General features: G+C 41.4%; 1 protein-coding gene across 1 annotated transcript in view; it reads left to right on the top strand.

Moving 5' to 3' along the window:
• The first annotated feature begins 11,880 nt into the window (after nucleotides 1–11,880).
• The window catches only part of TMCC3 (transmembrane and coiled-coil domain family 3), a 259,281-nt gene continuing 247,537 nt past the window's right edge, over nucleotides 11,881–23,624 (top strand). Inside the window, exon 1 of the mRNA XM_023227233.2 lies at nucleotides 11,881–11,968. Coding sequence (XP_023083001.1) covers nucleotides 11,939–11,968 — 30 coding nt within the window. The 5' untranslated portion in view covers nucleotides 11,881–11,938. The remainder of the gene's footprint in view (nucleotides 11,969–23,624) is intronic.

The following is a 23,624-nucleotide window of genomic DNA, read 5'->3' as shown; positions in this document are numbered from 1 at the left end:
ATGATCCATGTTTAGAACATGCCCATCACTGCACAAAGTGGCCTTGTGCCCATTTGCAGTTAGTCTTTGCTCCCACCCCCAACCCCAGGCAACCACTAATCCACTTTCTGTCTTTATACATTTGCTTTTGCTAGAAATTTCATATAAGTGGAATCATTTAATATAGGGTTTTCTGACTGGCTTTTCCTCGCTTAGCATGTTTTTGACACTTATCACTGTTGTAATGTACATTGGTAGTTCCCTTTTATTGCTGACTATCTCATTATGTGGATATACCACATCTTGTTAACTCATTCACCAGTTGATGGACATTTGAGCTGTTTCTACATTTTGGCTATTGTGAATAATGCTGCTATAATCATTTGTATGCAAGTTTTTGTGTAGACAAATGTTTTTATTTCTCTTGGGTAGACACCTAGAATTGTCATTTCTGGGACATATGATAGATATATGTTTAACCTTTTGAAAAGCTGTTACAGTGCTTTCCACGGTGACTGCACCATTTAACCTTTCCATCTCTGGGGTATGAGGGGGTTCCAGTTGCTCCACATCCCATTCTACACTTGATATTGTCTGTTGTTTTGATTATAGCCATTCTGGTGGGTGTGTAGTGGTATCTCATTGTGGTTTTAATTTGCATTTCTGTAATGACTAATGATATTGAGCATTTTTGCATGTGCTTATTAACTGTTTATATATATATTTTATTATACTTTAAGTTCTAGGGTACATGTGCACAACATGCAGGTTCGTTACATATGTGTACATGTGCCGTGTTGATGTGCTGCACCCATTAACTCATCATTTACATTAGGTATGTCTCCTAATGCTGTCCCTCCCCCCTCACCCCACCCCATGACAGACCCCGGTGTGTGATGTTCCCCATCCTGTGTCCAAGTGTTCTCATTGTTGAATTCCCACCTATGAGTGAGAACACGCAGAGTTTGGTTTTCTGTCCCTGCGACAGTTTGCTGAGAATGATGGTTTCCAGCTTCATCTGTGTCCCTACAAAGGACATGAACTCATCCTTTTTTATGGCTGCAGAGTATTTCATGGTGTATATGTGCCACATTTTCTTAATCCAGTCTGTCACTGATGGACATCTGGGTTGGTTCCAAGTCTTTGCTACTGTGCATAGTGCCACAATAAACATACATGTGCATGTGTCTTTATAGCAGCATGATTTATAATCCTTTGGGTATATACCCAGTAATGGGGTGGCTGGGTCAAATGGTATTTCTAGTTCTGGATCCTTGAGGAATTGCCACACCATCTTCCAGAATGGTTGAACTAGTTTACAGTCCCACCAACAGTGTAAAAGTGTTCCTATTTCTCCACATCCTCTCCAGCACCTATTGTTTCCTGACTTTTTAATGATCGCCATTCTAACTGGTATGAGATGGTATCTCATTGTGGTTTTGATTTGCATTTCTCTGATGGCGAGTCATGATGAACATTTTTTCACGTGTCTGTTGGCTGCATAAATATCTTCTTTTGAGAAGTGTCTCTTCATATCCTTCACCCACTTTTTGATGGGGTTGTTTGATTTTTTCTTGTAAATTTGTTTAAGTTCTTTGTAGATTCTGGATATTAGCCCTTTGTCAGATGGGTAGATTGTAAAAATTTTCTCCCATTCTGTAGGTTGCCTGTTCACTCTGATGGTAGTTTCTTTTGCTGTGCAGAAACTCTTTAGTTTAATTAGATCCCATTTGTCTATTTTGGCTTTTGTTGCCATTGCTTTTGGTGTTTTAGTCATGAGGTTCTTGCTCATTCCTATGTCGTGAATGGTATTGCCTAGGTTTTCTTGTAGGGTTTTTATGGTTTTAGGTCTAACATTTAAGTCTTTAATCCATCTTGAATTAATTCTTGTATAAGGTGTAAGGAAGGGATCCAGTTTCAGCTTTCTACATATGGCTAGCCAATTTTCCCAGCACCATTTATTAAATAGGGAATCCTTTCCCCATTTCTTGTTTTTGTCAGGTTTGTCAAACATCAGATGGTTGTAGATGTGTGGTATTATTTCTGAGGGCTCTGTTCTGTTCCATTGGTCTATATCTCTGTTTTGGTACCAGTACCATGCTGTTTTGGTTACTACAGCCTTGTAGTACAGTTTGAAGTCAGGTAGCGTGATTCCTTCAGCTTTGTTCTTTTGGCTTAGGATTGTCTTGGCAATGTGGGCTCTTTTTTGGTGGCATATGAACTTTAAAGTAGTTTTTTCCAATTCTGTGAAGCAAGTCATTGGTAGCTTGATGGGGATGGCATTGAATCTATAAATTACCATGGACAGTATAGCCATTTTCATGGTATTGATTCTTCCTATCCATGAGCATGGAATGTTCTTCCATTTGTTTGTGTCCTCTTTTATTTCATTGAGCAGTGGTTTGTAGTTCTCCTTGAAGAAGTCCTTCACATCCCTTGTAATTTGGATTCCTAGGTATTTTATTCTCTTTGTAGCAATTGTGAATGGGAGTTCACTCATGATTTGGCTCTTTGTTTGCCTGTTAATGGTGTATAGGAATGCTTGTGATTTTTGCACATTGATTTTGTATCCCGAGATTTTGCTGAAGTTGCTTATCAGCTTAAGAAGATTTTGGGCTGAAATGATGGGGTTTTCTAAATATACAATCATGTCATCTGCAAACAGGGACAATTTGACTTCCTCTTTTCCTAATTGAATACCCTTTATTTCTTTCTCCTGCCTGATTGTCCTAGCCAGAACTTCCAAGACTGTGTTGAATAGGAGTGGTGAGAGAGGGCATCCCTGTCTTGTGCCAGTTTTAAAAGTAAATGCTTCCAGTTTTTGCCCATTCAGTATGATATTGGCTGTGGGTTTGTCATAAGTAGCTCTTATTATTTTGAGATATGTCCCATCAATACCTAGTTTATTGAAAGTTTTTAGCATGAAGGTGTTGAATTTTGTCGAAGGCCTTTTCTATATCTATTGAGATAATAATGTAGTTTTTGTCTTTGGTTCTGTTTATATGCTGGATTATGTTTATTGATTTGTGTATGTTGAACTAGCCTTGCATCCCAGGGATGAAGCCAACTTGATCGTGGTGGATAAGCTTTTTGATGTGCTGCTGGGTTTGGTTTGCCAGTATTTTATTGAGCATTTTTGCATCAATGTTCGTCAGGGATATGGGTCTAAAATTCTCTTTTTCTGTTGTGTCTCTGCCAGGCTTTGGTATCAGGATGATGCTGGCCTTATAAAATGAGTTAGGGAGGATTCCCTCTTTTTCTATTGATTGGAATAGTTTCAGAAGGAATGGTACCAGCTCCTCTTTGTACCTCTGGTAGAATTCGACTGTGAATCTGTCTGGTCCTGGACTTTTTTTGGTTGGTAGGCTATTAATTATTGCCTCAGTTTCAGAACCTGTTATTGGTCTATTCAGGGATTCAACTTCTTCCTGTTTCAGTCTTGGGAGGGTGTATGTGTGCAGGAATTTATCCATTTCTTCTAGATTTTCTAGTTTGTTTGCATAGAGGTGTTTATATTATTATCTGATGGTAGTTTGTATTTCTGTGGGATTGGTGGTGATATCCCCTTTATAATTTTTTATTGCATCTATTTGATTCTTCTCTCTTTTCTTCTTTATTAGTCTTGCTAGTGGTCTTTCAATTTTGTTGATCTTTGCAAAAAACCAGCTCCTGGATTCATTGATTTTTTTGAAGGGTTTTTTGTGTCTCTATCTCCTTCAGTTCTGCTCTGATCTTAGTTATTTCTTGCCTTCTGCTAGCTTTTGAATGTGTTTGCTCTTGCTTCTCTAGTTCTTTTAATTGTAATGTTAGGGTGTCAATTTTAGATCTTTCCTGCTTTCTCTTGTGGGCATTTAGTGCTATAAATTTCCCTCTACACACTGCTTTAAATGTGTCCCAGAGATTCTGGTATGTTGTGTCTTTGTTCTCATTAGTTTCAAAGAACATCTTTATTTCTGCCTTCATTTCGTTATGTACCCAGTAGTCATTCAGGAGCAGGTTGTTCAGTTTCCATGTAGTTGAGTGGTTTTGGGTAAGTTTCTTAATCCTGAGTTTTAGTTTGATTGCACCGTGGTCTGAGAGACAGTTTGTTATAATTTCTGTTCTTTTACATTTGCTGAGGAGTGCTTTACTTCCAACTATGTGGTCAATTTTGGAATAAGTGTGATGTGGTGCTGAGAAGAATGTATATTCTGTTGATTTGGGGTGGAGAGTTCTGTAAATATCTGTTAGGTCCACTTGGTGCAGAGCTTAGTTCAAGTCCTGGATATACTTGTTAACTTTCTGTCTCATTGATCTGTCTGATGTTGACAGTGGGGTGTTAAAGTCTCCCATTATTATTGTGTGGGAGTCTAAGTCTCTTTGTGGGTCTCTAAGGACTTGCTTTATGAATCTGGGTGCTCCTGTATTGGGTGCATATGTATTTAGGATAGTTACCTCTTCTTGTTGAATTGATCCCTTTACCATTATGTAATGGCCTTCTTTGTCTCTCTTGATCTTTGATGGTTTAAAGTCTGTTTTATCAGAGACTAGGATTGCAACCTCTGCTTTTTGTTTTGTTTTGTTTTCCATTTGCTTCATAGATCTTCCTCCATCCCTTAATTTTGAGCCTATGTGTGTCTCTGCACATGAGTTGAATCTCCTGAATACAGCACACTGATGAGTCTTGACTCTTTATCCAATTTGCCAGTCTGTGTCTTTTAACTGGGGCATTTAGCCCATTTACATTTAAGGTTAATATTGTTATGTGTGAATTTGATCCTGTCATTATGATGTTAGCTGGTTATTTTGCTCGTTTGTTGATGCAGTTTCTTCCTAGCATTGATGGTCTTTACAATTTGGCATGTTTTTGCAGTGTCTGGTAATTGGTTGTTCCTTTCCATGTTTAGTGCTTTCTTCAGGAGCTCTTGTAAGGCAAGCCTGGTGGTGACAAAATCTCTCAGCATTTGCTTGTCTGTAAAGGATTTTATTTCTGTTTCACTTATGAAGCTTAGTTTGGCTGGATATGAAATTCTGGGTTGAAAATTCTTTTCTTTTTTTTTTTTTTTGAGACGGAGTCTCGCTCTGTCGCCCAGGATGGAGTGCAGTGGTGCAATCTCGGCTCACTGCAAGCTCCGCCTCCTGGGTTCACGCCAGTCTCCTGCCTCAGCCTGCTGAGTAGCTGGCACTACAGGTGTCCGTCACCATGCCCGGCTAAGTTTTTTGTATTTTTAGTAGAGACGGGGTTTCACCGTGTTAGCCAGGATGGTCTCGATCTCCTGACCTTGTGATCTCCCTGCCTTCGCCTCCAGTGCTGGAATTACAGATGTGAGCCACCACGCCCAGCTGAAAATTCTTTTCTTTAAGAATGTTGAATATTGGCCCCCACTGTCTTCTGGCTTATGGAGTTTCTGCCCAGAGATCTGCTGTTAGTCTGACGGGCTTCCCTTTGTGCGTAACCCAACCTTTCTCTCTGGCTGCCCTTAACATTTTTTCCTTCATTTCAACATTGGTGAATCTGACAATTATGTGTCTTGGAGTTGCTCTTCTCGAGGAGTATCTTTGTGGTGTTCTCTGTATTTCCTGAATTTGAATGTTGGCCTGTCTTGCTAGGCCGGGGAGGTTCTCCTGGATAATATCCTGAAGAGTGGTTTCCTACTTGGTTCCATTCTCCCTGTTACTTTCAGGTACACCAATCAGATGTAGATTTGGTCTTTTCACATACTGCCATATTTCTTGGAAGCTTTGTTCATTTCTTTTTACTCTTTTTTCTCTAAATTTCTTTTCTCACTTCGTTTCATTCATTTGATCTTCAATCACTGATACACTTTCTTCCACTTGATTGAATCAGCTACTGAAGCTTGTGCATGTGTCACGTAGCTCTTGTGCCATAATTTTCAGCTCCATCAGGTCATTTAAGTTCTTCTCTATGCTGTTTATTCTAGTTAGCCATTCGTCTAATCTTTTTTCAAGGTTTTTAGTTTCTTTGTGATGGGTTTGAACATCCTCCTTTAGCTCAGAGAAGTTTGTTATTACCGATCATCTGAAGCCTACTTCTGTCAACTCATCAAAGTTATTCTCCGTCCAGCTTTGTTCTGTTGCTGGCAAGGAGCTGCGTTCCTTTGGAGGAGAAGAGGTGGTCTGATTTTTAGAATTTTCAGCTTTTCTGCTCTGGTTTCTTCCCATCTTTGTGGTTTTATCTACCTTTGGTCTTTGATGATGGTGATGTACAGATAGGGTTTTGGTGTGGATGTCATTTCTGTTAGTTTTCCTTCTAACAGTGAGGACCCTCAGCTTCAGGTCTGTTGGAGTTTGCTGGAGGTCCACTCCAGACCCTGTTTACCTGGGTATCACCAGTGGAGGCCGCAGAACAGCAAATATTGCAGAACAACAAATGTTGCTGCCTGATCCTTCCTCTGGAAGCTTCGTCTCAGAGGGACACCCGGCTGTATGAAGTGTCAGTTGGCCCCTACTGGAAGGTGTCTCCCGGTTAGGCTACTCGGGGATCAGGGACCCACTTGAGGAGGCAGTCTGTAGGTTCTCAGATCTCAAACTCCGTGCTGGGAGAACTACTACTCTCATCAATGCTATCAGACAGGGACGGGTAAGTCTGCAGAAGTTTCTGCTGCTTTTTGTTCAGCTATGCCCTGCCCCCAGAGGTGGAGTCTACAGAGGCAGGCAGGCCTCCTTGAGCTGCGGTGGGCTCCACCCAGTTTGAGCTTCACAGCTGCTTTGTTTACCTACTAAAGCCTGAGCAATGGCAGATGCCCCTCCCCCAGCCTCGCTGCCACCTTGTAGTTTGATATCAGACTGCTGTGCTAGCAGTGAGCGAGCATCTATGGGCTTGGGACCCTCCGAGCCAGGCACGGGATAAAATCTCCTGGTATACCGTTTGCTAAGACCATTGGAAAAGCACAGTATTAGGGTGGGAATGTCCCAATTTTCCAGGTACTGTCTGTCACGGCTTCCCTTGGCTAGGAAAGGGAATTCCCTGACCCCTTGCACTTCCTGGGTGAGACGATGCCCCATCCTGCTTCAGCTCACACTCTGTGGGCTCCACCCACCACCATCCTACAAGCCCCAGTGAAATGAACCTGGTACCTCAGTTGGAAATGCAGAGATCACCTGTCTTCTCCCTTGCTCACACTGGGAGCTGTAGACTGGAGCAGTTCCTATTCAGTCATCTTGGAACCCACTCAGCTGTTTATATATTTTCTTTGGTGAAATGTCCATTCAATTTTTGGCCTATTTTTGTATTTATTTATTTATTTATTTATTTTTGAGATGAAGTCTTGCTCTGTCACCCAGGCTGGAGTGCAGTGGCGCAGTCTTGGCTCACTGCAACCTCTGCCTTCTCGGTTCCAGCAATTCTCCTGCTTCAGCCTCCCAAGTAGCTGGGATTATAGGCATGCTCTACCATGCTTGGCTAATTTGTGTATTTTTAATAGAGATGGAGTTTCACTATGTTGGTTAGGTTGGTCTTGAACTCCTGACCTCAGGTGATCTGCCTGTCTTGGCCTCTCAAAATGCTGGGATTACAGGTGTGAGCCACCACGCCTGGCCTGGCCTATTTTTAAATTGAGTTCCTTGTCTTATTATTGAGTTGTAAGAGTTCTTTATATATTCTGAATATAAGTGCCTTATCAAATATGATTTATAAATATTTTCACCCATCTGTGGCTTGCATTTGATTTTCCTTTTCTTTCGCTGGCAAATGTGTAGAGTAATTGGTTTTCTTAATGGTGACTTTTGAAGAGAGCTTTTAATTTTGAAGTCCAGTTCATCAATTTTTTTCTTTTACGGTTTGTGTTTGGCCTTTGCCTTTTAGCAGCCAAATATTCCTGTCTCTTTGGTTTATTCTTAGTTTAGGTGTCCCAGTTTTTACTCTTTCATTCTCCCTGGATTCTACATTTATTCCTGTTTGAGGACAGAAGGCAAAGCCCAGCCTCCAAGTTCTCTTGCTAATACTCTGTGTTGGGCACCTTCCTGGAATTGTGTGTTCAGGCCTCTGGTAAGTATGCAGGTCTTTGGTGACTTTAGCTACCAAATCTTGAGATAGAAGGTGAAATTAGACCTTCCTCAGCAATTTACAATTGAAGTCAGATAAGAAAAATGACTGCTTTATATGGAAATGTTTTCTTTTTAAAAAATTAGTTGAGTGCTTCTCTACTTATTGATAAACATCAATAATTATAAATATTCCTTACATTGCTTTACAAGTTTTCAGAGTTAATCTACCTTTATCTTCTCATTTAGGTCCTTTTGCAGATAAGAAATACAAGAGTTTAAGTAGATTGAAGAGTATTTAACACAAATTAGTTAATATTGGAGACACAAGTATTAGTTGATCATTTTTTTCCAGAGTCTACCAAGAATTTATTTATTTATTTATTTTGAGATGGAGTCTTGCTCTGTTGCCAGGCTGGAGCAAAATGGTGTCATCTCAGCTCACTGCAACCTCTGACTCCCTGGTTCAAACACTTCTCCTGCCTTGGCCTCCCAAGTAGCTGGGATTGCACGCACATGCCACCACGCCCAGCTAATTTTTGTAGTTTTAGTAGAGACAGAGTTTCACCATGTTGGCCAAGATGGTCTCAATCTCCTGACCTTGTGATTCACCTGCCTCGGCCTCCCAAAGTGCTGGCGTGAGCCACTGCACCTGTCTCCAAGAATATTTTTAAGTGTTTACCATTCACCATGCAAAAATGAGTTGGAGGAGAGGGTAGCACTGGGCTCTGTCTACTAATCTGATGAAGCTCAACCATAGTCAGAATCGTAGAATTGCAGGTTCTTGATGTTGAAAGGGGTCTCAAAACTTCAGAGTACATCCCTTCACCCACCAGAGGAATCCTTAGATTGCTCTTGTTGGTTGACAATCTTCTGGCTCTCAGGCACTTTCATAAAGAAAGCTTAAAACTTTTCAAGCCCGTGGGATCAATTCTTGGATAATTTTAAGTATTGGAAAATCATTTTGTGTATGGAGCCTAACCTAGACTCCCCTGCAAATTTCACCTGTTGGCAACACAAAACAACTAGTGCCATTCTTTATTGGCAGCTCTTCAAATATTGAAGAGTACCATAAGCCTTCACATCTATAGTTACCACCTGTTCTGTCAACTATTTGTGTTTAATTTGGATTCCAGACTTACAGCCATGATAGTCACTTCTTGCTGGATACAATTCCGATTGTCTGTATGTTTTGTGCCTAAATGAAACCTACATGTCAGATATGGCCTGGCTGGGAGAGTTTTGTGAGCCTGTCAGTTCCTTTGCTATGGGTGAGGCCTGCGCAGTGGTGTTAGTTACTTAGCAGCTACATTGCAGTGCTGACACTTGTTGGGATTGTGATTGGCCAAAACCCAAATTATATTTTCTCCTGTGGCTTTTGGCTAAGCCAGTTCTCTATTATCTCTTCTTATGTAGTTGCTATTTTCAACGTAAATGCAGGGATTTACAGTTAACATTATTATTTAATATTAATGATACACTAGTAACTAGCATCTTTTGAGGACTTACTGTATTTATCTTGTTGGGTTTTCCCCAGGATGTGCCTCTTGGGATCATTTTGAATCTTATTTCTTCCCTTTTCTTGGTTTTTCTTTCTACTGAGAGAAATGTTTGCATATTTAGTTCCTACCCATCTGGGTCTCCTGTCTGCCCAGATATATTTTAATTTTGGCTAGCTCATAGTGATGGTAGGATTTTGAGACCTCATGGAAGGAATTAAAGCCACCCAGATTTCTGCATGTATATCCATATATTCCTTCATTGATATGGTTTGACTGTGTCCCCACCCAAATCTCATCTTGAATTGTAGCTCCCATAATCCCCACGTGTTGGCCATTTGGGGCAGTTATGGTTGGGTGAATACCACAGTGGCCTGATAAGGGGGGCAAGATGCTTCCCCAAGTGCCTAATTTTGTGTAAGCTTCTGGTGCTAGCAAAAAGGAGCCTTACCTTACAGATAGATATTGAGGATTCTGGAAAAAATTTCCAGTCGTAGAACTAAGAGACTGCTCTAGAGATTGGAGTCTTTGGAGATAGTTTTTCGAGGACCCTGCCACCCTCCAGCTTCCTCTCTGCTCAGGACTCCTTTAATCTGGTGTCAGTGGATTTGTCCCATCACTTTGGACATATTCCAGTTAGGTTGTAATGCACCAGGATTCTTCTCCTTGACTTAAAAAATAAAACAAAACAAAACAAAAAAACAGGAGGAGGATTAAATTCCTTTTGTTTGTAGGATTGCTCTTATAGTGTCATCTTCCTTTTTCTTATACTCCTGATCTTCTGAAATCATACTTCCCTGTGAGCCATTCCTGAATTTTTTGGTGTGTTCCCTGAGTGTGAGACACACCTCAGATGGATCCGGGGATAGTTTCTTTTTGACTTGATCCAAGATATACCTCTTCATGAAAATGTGTGTTGATCAGGGACAGAGGGTCAACATTCTTTCCCATCTGCTTTTAACTAAGTGCTGACTTTGCCAGGCCAGGTGAATGAGCCCACAGTCATTTTAAGGTGGAAATAATTGGTTAGTTTAGGCTGTTTCAGCATTTCCCAAACCTAGATTCTAGTAGATATTCCTTGAAAAAGGTGTTAGCAGTGGTGAGTCCATACAGGTCTGCAGCAACCTCAGTTCTTCCCTCTTCAGTAGGAAAAATTTGACAGAGAGACCAAGGCAAGTTTTAGAGAAGGGGTGAAGGTTTATTCAAAAGCGTTACAGCAGGAACGAAAGGAGGTAAACTTGGAAGAGGGTCAAGAGGGTGACTGGAGAGATCAAGTGCATGGATTGACCTTTGACTTGGGATTTTATATGTTGTCCTATTTCCAGGGGCTGGTGTCCCTTCTCTCCTGATTCTTCCCTTGGGTGGGCTCTCCGCATCCGCAGTGGCTGCCAGCACTCAGGAGTGATGCATGCACAGTGTGTTTACTGGAGTTGTACACGTGCTCACTCGAGGCATTCTTCCCTTACCAGTTGAGTGTTCCTAGAAGGTCATATGCCAGTTAAACTTTGCCATTTGACCTCTTTCTTGCTTGAGCCCACTGGTCCAGCTCCTGAGATCTTATCAGGAAGCCGCTGATCCTCAGTTTCAGATGTTTCTATCTGTTGGGAGACAGCACATAGAAATGGTGCTGGCTGTGACCAATTATTATTTTATTTTATTCTTTTATTTAGATTCTCGCTTTGTCGCCTAGGCTGGAATGCAGTGGTGTGATCTCGGCTCACTGCAACCTCCACCTCCCGGGTTCAAGCGATTCTCCTACCTCAGCCTCCTGGGTAGCTGGGATTACAGGTGCCCGCAACCACACCCTGCCAATTTTTGTATTTTTAGTAGAGATGGAGTTTCACTGTCTTGGCCAAGCTGGTCTCAAACTCCAGACCTCAAGTGATCAGCCCACCTCGGCCTCCCAAAGTGCTGGGATTACAGGTATGAGCCACTGTGCCCGGCCCAATTATTATTTTAGAGAGACAGTTAACTGCCTGACACAGATAGTTGCCTGACACTCCTGGAGTGGGGCAGAGGAGTCCTCTTCTGCCCTGCTCAGGTCTAACTAGCTACCTACTATCACAAAAGGAGTCTGTGGTTAAGTAAAAGTTTTCAAACAATGGGTTAAGCACAACTAAACAGGTTTTGTTCCTGGAAGGGGCTGAGGCTTTTAATATGCTAATGGTATTGTGGCAAGAGGGGAGTATAGTAGGGGTTCCCCAACCTTACTTGGCCACAACACCTTTGTGTGCCTGAGCGTCTTGGGACCAGCAGCCTACAGGACCCTGGAAATTGCTGGACTAAAGGACAGTGATCTGACAGACAGGAAAGTACCCGCAGTGGGACAGTGCGAAGAGAGCAATTTTATAAACACTTCTGCTTTTGTTTCTTAGTTTTTGTTTCTCGGTGCTTATTTTTAACCTAAGTAGTAGTCATTTGAAGCTCTCAGAAGCTCATGGGCTCTTATCAGATGAAAGTACCCCAGACCTTGCAGGATGAGGAACCTCATCTGGCCTGAACAGAAGGTAAAATTGCTCTCTGATTTTCTTTTTAAAGAAACCTGTTAGTGAAGCAGGCGATTCAGTTCTTGTATACATTTAAGACCTGTTAAATATATATTCTGCCTCAAGGGGAAATCATATTCTAAAAAGTAAACAATTCATAGGCAATCCTTGTACATTGAGAATCCATTAATGGCTTTTAGAAGGCAAATTTTGTTGTCAAGGGGACAGGTTATATGTGCAACTTGCTTCTATTAATACTTTTCTGGGCAGATTAAATGAACTAATATTTAACTTGGTCTAATAGAATGTTAGCCAGAACAGTGCCTGGTAACAACAACAATAATACTAGCTAACATTTCGTAAGTGATCACTATGTGCCATTAACTGTTATACATGTGTTAACTAATTTAATCCTCACAAAAATTCAATGAGGTAGCTGTTATTTTTACTCCCACTTTATAAATGAGAAAATATAGTAATATAGAATATATTACATATATACAGTAATATTGTAGCAGGACGAGCCACAGACAAAACGCCTCAGACACCAAGTTAAAGAAGGAAGGGCTTTATTCATCCAGGAGCATTGGCAAGACTCACGTCTCAAAAACCGAGCTCCCCGAGGGAGCAATTCCTGTCCCTTTTCAGGGTTTACAACTCTGAGGGACTCTGTGTGAGAGGGTGGTGATCGATTGAGCAAGCAGGGGGTACATTACTGGGGGCTGCATGCACCAGTCATCAGAATGAAACAGAACAGGACAGGGATTTTCACAATGCTTTTCCATACAATGTCTGGAATCTATAGATAACATAACCGGTTAGGTCAGGGATTGATCTTTAACTACCAGGCCCAGGGTGTGGCACTGGGCTGTCTGCATGTGGATTTCACGTCTGCCTTTTAGTTTTTACTACTTCTTTCTTTGGAGGCAGAAATTGGGCATAAGACAATATGAGGGGTGGTCTCCTCCCTTAATATAGCATAATAGTGAGGCTAGAACCAGTGATTGGCTCTATATTCATAAGAGTGAGTAACAAAGCAAAGCAGATTTTACAGTAAGTTCTTTCTTTAATTTTTTTTTTTTTTTGAGACAGTCGCTCTGTCATCCAGGCTAGAGTGCAGTGGTGTGATCTTGGCTCACAGCCCGCCTCCCAGGTTCAAGCAATTCTTGTGCTTCAGCCTCCTAAGTAGCTGGGGTTCCAGGCCCCAGCCACCACACCCGGCTAATCTTTGTATTTTTAGCAGAGATGGGGTTTCACTATGTTGGCCAGGCTGGTCTTGAGCTCCTGGCCTCAAGTGATTTGCCCACCTTGGCCTCTCAAAGTGCTGGGGTTACAGGCATGAGCCACTGCCCCCAGCCTACAGTACAGTTCTTTAATTTTGAGATTGAGCTCAGTTTCATAAAATCCTAGGTAGCATGTAATATATAATTGATTTTGGATTACTTTGTTCTCCTTTAGATATCTATCATAGGATTTTTTTTTTTTTTTTTTTTTTTTTTTTTTTTTTTTTTTTTTTTTTTTGTTTTTTTTTTTTTTTTTTTTTTTTTTTTTTTTTTTTTTTTTTTTTTTTGAGACGGAGTCTCGCTCTGTCGCCCAGGCTGGAGTGCAGTGGCCAGATCTCAGCTCACTGCAAGCTCCCCCTCCCGGGTTTACGCCATTCTCCTGCCTCAGCCTCCCGAGTAGCTGGGACTACAGGCGCCTGCTACCTCGCCCCGGCTAGTTTTTTGTATTTTTTAGTAGAGACAGGGTTTCACCGTGTTAGCCACGATGGTCTCGATCTCCTGACCTCGTGATCCGCCCATCTCGGCCTCCCAAAGTGCTGGGATTACTATCATAGGATTTTTAACTTCTAATTTGGAATTTTTAGACATCAGTAGATAGTATAAAAATGGAATTTACTTATGTATTTATTCAACAGCTTTTTGGGGGCCAGTTTCTGAGTTTGATTTTAGGGCTGCAAAGATGACTGAGCCCATAGTTCCCTGTCCTCATAGAGATGCCATCAAATGGCAAAGAGGTATAATCCTTCAAGCAGTTACCATTTCTTTTTTTTTTTTTTTTTTTTTTGAGATGGAGTCTCACTCTGTCGCCCAGGCTGGAGTACAGTGGCGCGATCTCGGCTCACTGCAAGCTCCGCTTCTCAGGTTCACGCCATTCTCCTGCCTTAGCCTCCTGAGTAGCTGGGACTACAGGCGCCCACCACCACGCCCAGCTAATTTTTTGTATTTTTAGTAGAGACGGGGTTTCACCGTGTTAGCCAGGATGGTCTTGACCTCCTGACCTCGTGACCCACCTGCCTCGGCCTCCCAAAGTGCTGGGATTACAGGCGTGAGCCACCCCGCCCGGCCGGCATCATTTCTTATGCCATAGTAGGAAAAGTGGTTTCATGAATCTTATTTTAAAAAGTCAAAGAGAAAAAGTCTGTAGGCTGCCTGCCGTGGGTCTAGACGCCAGGGAGGTGTCACACCTCTCAGATGACTTATGAGTTGTTCCCCAGCCCTGGCTCAATTTCACTCAGAGCCCTCAGCTGCAGCTGGTAGCATAATGTTGCTCCTGAATGTGGGTTTCTTAAGACTGGGAGAGGGCTTATTAGGGAGAGAGATCATGTGCTGTGAAAGGAGCACCACAGGCCCCTTTGATGATCTCCTTAAATGCCCTTTTCAACAGGGTCAGGTGCGCTTTTTGTAACGCAAATGAAGGGACAAAAGCCAAGTGCCAGAGAGTTCTCTTGTGAGGGAAAGAAAAAGGCTGGCAGTGTGCTTGGCTGTGATGGAACTCATTTGACACTGAGGACTGGGTTATTCTTGTTTGTTTGTTTGTTTTCTTTTTGAGACAGAGTCTCCCTCTGTCGCCCAAGCTGGAGTGCAGTGACGCGATCTCGGCTCACTGCAACTTTTGCCGCCTGGGTTCAAGTAATTCTCATGTCTCTGCCTCCCGAGTAGCTGGAATTACATACCTGTAATCCTTTAGCTCATTGGCTCATTGACCATATTTAATATAATTGATTTAACACCCTTGATAGTAATTCTGTTGTCTGGGTTCACTTGTTAATATTTCTGACAAATTTCTTTTTTTCCTGTGAATGACTGTATTTTCCCATTTCTTTGTATGCTTTGTAAATTTTTGTTGAAAATTGGAAATCTTGAGTACTATAACTCTAGAAATGCCATTTTCCCTCTTCTCAGGGATTGCTGACTTTTTTCCATTAAGGACTAGTGCTGTTAATTTGTGACTTTTCTAAACTCTTTTTGCAAATATGTATTTCTTGTTTTGTGTGGTCACTGAAGTTTCTGTTGTGTTATCTCTGTGGTCAGTCAGTGACCTGAAAAATATTTCCTTAAATTTCTGATTCCAAAAAGGGAAAGTGGGTGAGAGTCATTTCTTAAAAATTTCCTGGATGCTGCCAGGGGAAGTTGCTGCCACTAAGAGGGCCAAAACCAAAGTGGGTGTCTGCATCAACCCCTCAGGCACTGCTAGACCAACAAAAATGTACAACACCAATTTCTGGAAGAGAAAGTCAACACTACCTACTCTGGTACCTGCGAGCCTAGAACATGGACTGCTGTCCTCAAAGCTGTGATGGGAATGGTAGCTGGTTCACTTATGTTGCTGTCTTAGGAAAGATCAGCAGTCCCTCCCTTCATCAAGCCCTCCCCTGGTTATTTTAAGTGTCTAGTTAGGTTCCACTATTTAGTTCCTAAATAGTTGATTCCAGTCACTCCTTCTGGGTCAATCGTTGTTGCAGTAGAGGGACAGTTCCTGGAGCTTCCTGCTCTGTTAGTTTTCATGACATCACTCCTGAAAGCCTGATTTTAATTTATTTTATTTTATTTTTTCTCCAGCTTTACTGAAGTGTAATTGACAAATAAAAATTGTGTATATTAAAGGTATGTAACGGGATGTTTTGAGGTATACACACACACACACTGTAAAACAGTTACCATAATCTAGCTAATTAACCTATTCATCACCTTACACAGTTCCATTTTTTCATATGTGGTTGGTGAGAATGCTTAAGATCTATCTACTGTCTTAGCAAATTTCAAGTATAAATTGTTATAAACTACCTTTGTTATAAACTGCCATGACTATGTTGTTACTACATCTTCAGGACTTATTCTTCTTATAACTGAAAGTTTATATCCTTGACCAATGTCTTCCCATTTCCTCCACTGTCCAGCCCCTGGCAACCACCATTCTATTTTCTGTTTCTGAGTTCATCTTTCTTAGATTCTACATGTATGTGAGATCATGCAGTATTTGTCTGTCTGTGTCTGGCTTATTTCACTTAGCATAATGTCCTCCAGGTTCATCCATATTGTCACATATGTCAGGATTCCATCTTCTTTTTTTAAAGCTGAATAATATTCCACAGTGTATATATAGCGCATTTTCTCTGTTCGTAGATCTGTTGCTAGACACTTAGGTTGTTTCCATATCTTAACTATTGTCAATGATGCTGCATTGAATGTGGAATTCAGATACTTTTTTGAGAACATGATTTTATTTTCTTTGGCTATATATCCAGAAGGAGGATTTCTGGATCATATGGTAATTCTATTTTTAATTTTTTCAGAAACTTCCATACTATTTTCCATAATGGTTGCATCAATTTACATTCCCATTATCAATGCATAAGAGTTGTTTTTTCCTCCTTGCCATACACTTGTTAACTTTTGACTTTTTGATCATAGTCATCCTAACAGGTGTGAGATGATATCTTATTGTTTTGATTTGCATTTTCCTCATGATTAGTGATGTTGAGCACCTTTTCATACACTTGTTGGCCATTTGTATGTCATCTTTGGAAAAAAATCTATCAGTGTCTTTTGCCCATTTTTTTTTCTTGGAGACAGGGTATTTATTTATTTATTTATTTATTGAGATGGAGTCTCGCTCTGTTACAGCCCAGGCTGGAGTGCAGTGGCGCAATCTTGGCTCGCTGCAAGCTCCACCTCTTGGGTTCACACCATTCTCCTGCCTCAGCCTCCCCAGTAGCTGGGACCATAGACGCCTGCTACCACACCTGGCTAATTTTTTGTATTTTTTAAGTAGATACAGGGTTTCACCGTCTTAGTCAGGATGGTCTCGATCTCCTGACCTTGTGATCCACCAGCCTTGGCCTCCCAAAGTGCTGGGATTACAGGCATGAGCCACTGCGCCTGGCCGGAGACAGGGCCTTGCTCTGTTGCCCAGGCTGGACGGCAGTGGCATGATCATAACTCACTACAGCCTTGACTTCTGTGGCTCAGGCAATCTTCTTGCCACCCAAGCAGCTCGGACTATAGGTGCACATAATCATTCCCAATTAATCTTTTAAAATTTTTTTTAGAGACAAGGTCTTACTGTGCTGCCCAGGCTGGTCACAAACTCCTGAGCTCAAGGCATCCTACTGCCTGAACCTCTCAAAGTGCTAGGATTACAGGCATGAGCCACTGTGTCTAGCCCCTTTGCCCATCTTTAAGTTGGGATATTATTATTATTATTATTTGCTGCTGAGTTGTATGAGTTCCTTATATATTTTAGATATTAATACCTCATCTTATATATATGGTGTTCAAATATTTTATCCCATTCCTTTCATTGCCTTTTCATTTTGCAGATTGTTTTTACTGTACAGAAACTTTTCAGTTTGGTACAGTCCCCCTTGTTTGTTTTTGCTTTTTTTTGCCTGTGCTTTTGGTATCATATCAAAAATAAATAAATAAATAAATAATCAAGACGCGTCTTGATTGCCAAGACGAATGTAATGGAGCCAAGACAAATGTAATGGAGCTGTTCCCCTATGTTTTCTTCTAGAAGTTTTCCAGTTTTAAGTCTTAAGTTTAAGTCTTTCATCCATTTTGAGTTGATTTTTGTCTATGGCATAAGATAAAGTTTCAATTTCACTTTTTTGGCACATAGATATACATTTTTTTCAACACCACTTATCGAAGAGACTATTCTTTCCCCATTGTGTGTTCTTGGCACCTTTGTCTGTATGGTCATTATTTAACTGTGCATGTGTGGGTTTATTTCTGGGCTCTCTATTCTGTTCCATTGCCCTATGTGTCTGTTTTTATGCCAGTACGATACTGACGATACTGTTTTATTACTATAGCTTTGTAGTATAATTTGAAATCAGTGAGTGTGATGCCACCAGCTTCATTCTTCTTGCTCAAGATCATGTTAGCTATCTGGGGTCTTTTATGGCTCCAAACAAATTTTGGGATTGTGTTTTCTATTTCTGTGAAAAATGCCACTGTAATTTTGATAGGAATTGCATTGACTCTATATATCACTTTGGGAATATGGACATTTTGACAATATTGATTATTCTGATTCAAGAACACAGAATATCTTTCTGTTTGTATCATCTTCAATTTCTTTCATCAATGTCTTATAATTTTCACCACACAGATCTCAAAGTCTTGTTTGTAAAGGGATAAAACTTGTTTGATTGTTTGTTTGTTTTCTGTAATAGAAAGGGGCACCCACAGGAAGAAGCACCAGCCAGAAGTTCCTATCCTTCCATATCTATTGGGAACCTTTTGGGGTCCCTGCCCTCAAGGAGTTCCTTGGAGGAGGAAAGAGGCATGTAAAATGGAAAGCTTGCAGTTCCACAGAAATACTAGAAGTACAGTGCCAAAACAAGAACAAAATGTTCAGGGGACAGAGGAGGGAGGGCTTCAAGGCTGTTGTAAAAACTTCAGGAATAAGCGAAAGCTTTATTTCCCCAGGCATGGCAAAGTCTTTGCCAGCTGTCAAGGTCTGGGTGCTGGGTAGTAAATGCAGATGCCCCTACTCTCAGCTTCCCTTTGTGGCATGTCTCCTTGCTGTCTCCACTTCCTTACCTCCTGTTCACACTTCGGTCCTACCCCAGTCAGACCATCAACCTCAATCTCACTGAAACCGCTCTTGCTGCTTCTGTGTCAGCTCCTGAGAAGCCTACCCCGGCTGCCATACTAAGAACAGCACACCTTTCTCTACCCTCTTCTCCTGCTTGACTTTTATTCATAGCTGTGGTACTCCCCAGCATTATGTTTATGAATGGCCAAGTGATTTTCATTTAACTTATGTATGTATTTATTCAGCTGACGTTGACTGAGCACCACCATGTGTCACAGGCACTGCTCTCAGCTCTGGAGACAAGTGGACAAGACAAAGTCCTTGCTTCCATGGGGTTTACGTTCTTGGGTAGAGAGGCAGACCAAAGGCAAACAAGCGAGATGGTTTTTGGTAGTGGTTAAGTGCATGGAGAAAGTCAAGTAGGGCAATGAGGTAGAGTGACTGGTGGTTGGGGAAGAGCTTCTTTCAGTTGGGTGGTCAAGGAAGGCCTTTCTGTGGAGGTAATACTTGGACTGCGACTTGAATGGTGAGACAAAGCCAGCTGTTATGGATTGAATTGTGTCCCGTAAAAATTAATATGTTAAAGCTCTAGTCCGCAGTCCCTCAGAGTATGACTTGATTTAGGATTAGGGTCCTTGCATATATAATTAGTTATGATGAGGTCATACTGGAATAGAGTGAGTCTCTAATTCAGTATGACTGGTGTCCTCAGAAAAACGAGAAATTTGGATACAGATAACACATGGGGAGAATGGCATGTGAAGATGAAGGTAGAGATCTACAGGCCAAGATACCCACCAGAAGAAGCTAGGAGAGAAAGGTGGGACATATTCTCTCTTACAGCTCTCAGAAGGAGTCAGCCTTGCCAACACTTTGATCTTGGATTTCTAGCCTTAATAACTGTGAAACAATAAATTTCTGATGCTTAAGGCACTCGGTTTATAGTACTTTGTATGACAGCCCTAGCAAACTGATACACCAGCCTTGGACAGTTATAGATCTGGGAGTATAGTGTTTCTAGCAAGGAAACAAAGTACAAAGACCCTGAGGCAGTAACTCTATTAGCCATCTAGCTCACTGTCTTGTGATTATTTGTTTTTGTATCTGTCCTCTTACCTTAGACTGTCAGCTCCTCAAGAACAAGGACAGTGTCTTATGTCTCATGATTCCCCTGTGTCTAGCATGGCACTGGACAGAGAATGGGTGCTCAGAAGATTCATGTGCAGTCTAGGAGCATATGTTCCTTTAGCTGTAAACCTACTTCATTGTCTAGCAGGCAGCTTGTTCTCTCCAGCTCGTCCTGGAGGTATTAAATGTCTAGTTAAATGTGTTCCCTGGGATTCTTCTGCTGTAAGCAACAGAAACTAATATCTTAAATAACCAGGTAGAAAGTAGTTGACTCAGGTAAATGGAACTTAGAAGGAGATACAGCAGACCTCAGGGATGCCTGGATCCAGGGACTTCAACAGCTTACCCCTTCCCTGTTTCTGTCTGTCCGTCTCTCATTTCGGCCACTGTTCATGGAGGGGCCCATGCTTTAAGCACTTCCTTGTACCTCCATGCAGTGGGGCAAAAGGGTCCTGGCCACTTTGGGATCATAACCTTACAGCTCTCAGTCCAAGGGAAGATAAGGACAGTTTCTTCCCAGTTTCAGTAGAAAAAAATTTCAGAGAATGGACCCTGTTTGGTCATGTTGGGTCACCAATGCCCCCCCGCCCCAGCTTGTGGCTTACATAGGGTAAGGGGAAGATTCAAGCCTTCTGGAGTCACGTAGGGTCAGGGAAAGGAGCAATTTCCCAAAGAATAACAACACACACCTCTCTCTCTGAAATCAGGGAATATACATGGGACGTATGTCCTGTGGTGGTTATGAGCTTGGGCTCTAGACCTGCCCTGCCTGGTTCTGCCACTCAGCAGCTGCTGGACATGTTACTCTCTGTGCCCCATAACAGGAATAATAATGTACCCACTGAGAGGATGTTGTGAGGACAAAATGGGCTAATACACATAATGCCCTTGAAATGATGCTGGACACTCTTATCTATGTTACCTATGTAGGTGTTATTTATTATTTTTGTCACTGCTTTAAAAAAATGCATGGAACCTATACCTTCTGATTGATTTTTCGTTTCACCCCTTTTGTAGAGAATATTTTTCTTTCCTCTTTTCTTCATGGTCTTTACCTCCTTCTATGTTATTTCAGATGCGAACACTTGGTTCATTTACTTATCAGCCAGTTCTTAACCCTCAATAATTTTGTCTTTAAAACCTACATTCACATGTATTATTAGGACATTCAAGGTGATTCGTTTTGTTTGTGTTTACTGAAAATGGGTGTATTTTCATTAGGTATAAACTGAAGAAGGGAATACAGTCATTCACCACATAGTGACAGTTTGGTCCATAATAGATGGTCATCCCATAAGATAATGGAACTGAAAATTCCTATCGCCTACTGACATCGTAGCCATCATAATGTTGCAGTGCAATGCCTTACCTTTTCTATGTTTAGACATGTTTAGATGCACACATACTTACCACTGTGTTACAGCTGGCTACAGCATTCAGTACAGAAACATGCTGCACAGGTTTGTAGTCTAGGAGCAATGGGCTATACCATGTAGCTTAGGTATGTAGTAGGCTATACCATCTAGGTTTGTGTAAGTACACTTTAGGATGTTCACACAGTGATGAAATAGCCTAATGACAAATTTCTCAGAATGTAGCCCTGCCGTTAAGCTCCGTTGTTAAGCAACACATGACTGTATTTCATTGCAGCTGGCAGGAGTTGCGTTTGAGATCTGTAAGACCTTTGAATTTTGAGAGCCAAAGATGTCAGATAAGGTCTGAAGATTAATAATAGTTAGCGTATACTGAATACTTCCTGTGTGGCAAGCACTGTGCTAAGGGTTTTATGTGGATTATCTCCTTGATCCTCACAGAAATGTTGCTAGATGGTGAACCTATGAGTAAATCAGGGGTCAAGAAAGTTGGCAGAGTTCTCATCGATGGGATCTGTGAATTAGGCCCAGTCTCTTTGATGCTAACGTCTGAGCTTTGACCACTAACTCAGTGACCATCATTTGCCATTACAGGATAATGGTAGGTGAAATACAAGATTTCAAATATGAAAAAAAAAAAAAAAAAAGAAAAAGAAAAATGAGATACACAACTAGCTATAGATAAACAAATAGCATATTGGCTATTGATACATAAAGACAGTTTCAGGATTACCATAGAAATCCTGGCATGGCTAATTCCCCAATTTTATGCAAAAAAATTTACTTTTCTCTCTATAGATATTATATATTATATATGTTAAAAATTAATGTACAAATGAAAACAACACATTGATTCTTATTTATTTTTCAAAGTTATTTTTATGATATTATTATATTTTATGTTTGCTCTTTGGTACTGTGAAGTCTAAATGGGGCACTATAATATATACTTTTTGCATCCCAAAATGACCCCAGTTTTTAGACAACAGGAAAAGAAACTAGTGTCTGAGACAGATATTTCATCATTTTCCTATTCACAGAGAAACGGCTACTATGCATGCTCTGCTGTACTCAGGCTATGCATGGATGCTTGTAGATTACATAATTTTCCACCAAAGAATGCCTACTATGTTCCAGACACTGTTCTAAGTGTTGGAGATACATCAGTGAATAAGACAGACAAACTCTTTCCTCTTTCTGGAGCATGCATTCTAGTTGGGGAATATAAGCAGTAAAGAAGTACATGAATCTAATATAAAATATGTCAGGTGATAAAATTTTATGGAGAAAAATAAAGCAAGGGGGAGAGAAAGAAGGTGCTTTGAGGGATGGGTTACAATTTAAAATGGAATGATCAGGGAAAGGCCTCACTGAAAAGGTGATGTTTGAACAATTACTGGAGAAAGGTGAGAGAGGGAGCCTCATGGGTACCTGGTGAAGTCACCAAGTCATGGGAATAGTAAGTGCATAAGCTGGAGCTGGCTGGGGTGGCTGCAGACAAGCTGGGACTGGGAAGAGCACCGTGAAGGGCTGAGGGCTCGTTTATTGAAATGGCTCTGAGGGCAGAGTTGGGAGATACAGGAGCTCGTTTGGGGGCATGATATGCCCATTAGTCTGAGCAGAGGTGTTGAGTAGGTAACTGGAAGTAGAAGTCTGGTTCTGGGGTAGAGATTACACATTTGGGAGCCATCAGCGTGTGGATTGCATTTACATTCCTGAAATTGGATGAGAGCACCAACAGAGTTACTGTAGACAAGGAAGTCTGGGACTCAATTCTGGAGCACGCCAAGAGTTGGGAAGATGAGGACAAAGTTGCGAAAGAGACTTGGAAGGCGCATCCAGGCAGGAAGAGGAAAATATAGTAGAGAGTGGTGTCTTGGAAGTCAACTAAAGAGGAGAGAATGTTAATTCTGTGGATTTCTGCTAATCAGTCCATTGAGATGACCACAAATTGACCCCACTGGATTTAGCAGTGGCCACTGGAGGTCATTGGTGCAATTTCATTGGAAGCTGACTGCTGATTAATGCCATCTGTCAGGGTTTTTCTCTGCAAAGTGGACATTATGTGCTCAATTGTGCACCCTGTGGCTTACATTCAATTTTTTCCTGCTTTACTATCCCAGCAAAATGTTTCTACACACCTATCCTTGTAGATGCAGTTTGTTTTTTTGTTGTTGTTTTTTGTTTTTTGTTTTGAGATGGAGTCCCACTCTGTTGCCCAGGCTGGAGCGCAGTGGGACGATCTCGGCTCACCGCAACCTCTGCCTCCTGGATTCAAGCGATTCTCCTTCCTCAGCCTCCCAAGGTGCTGGGATTACAGGCACACACCACCACACTTGGCTAATTTT

Source organism: Piliocolobus tephrosceles, chromosome 10 (assembly GCF_002776525.5).
Source record: "Piliocolobus tephrosceles isolate RC106 chromosome 10, ASM277652v3, whole genome shotgun sequence".
In the NCBI taxonomy this organism is placed as follows: Eukaryota; Metazoa; Chordata; class Mammalia; order Primates; family Cercopithecidae; genus Piliocolobus; species Piliocolobus tephrosceles.
Note: the sequence above shows the minus strand (reverse complement) of the source record. Positions and strands in the feature narration are given on the sequence as shown.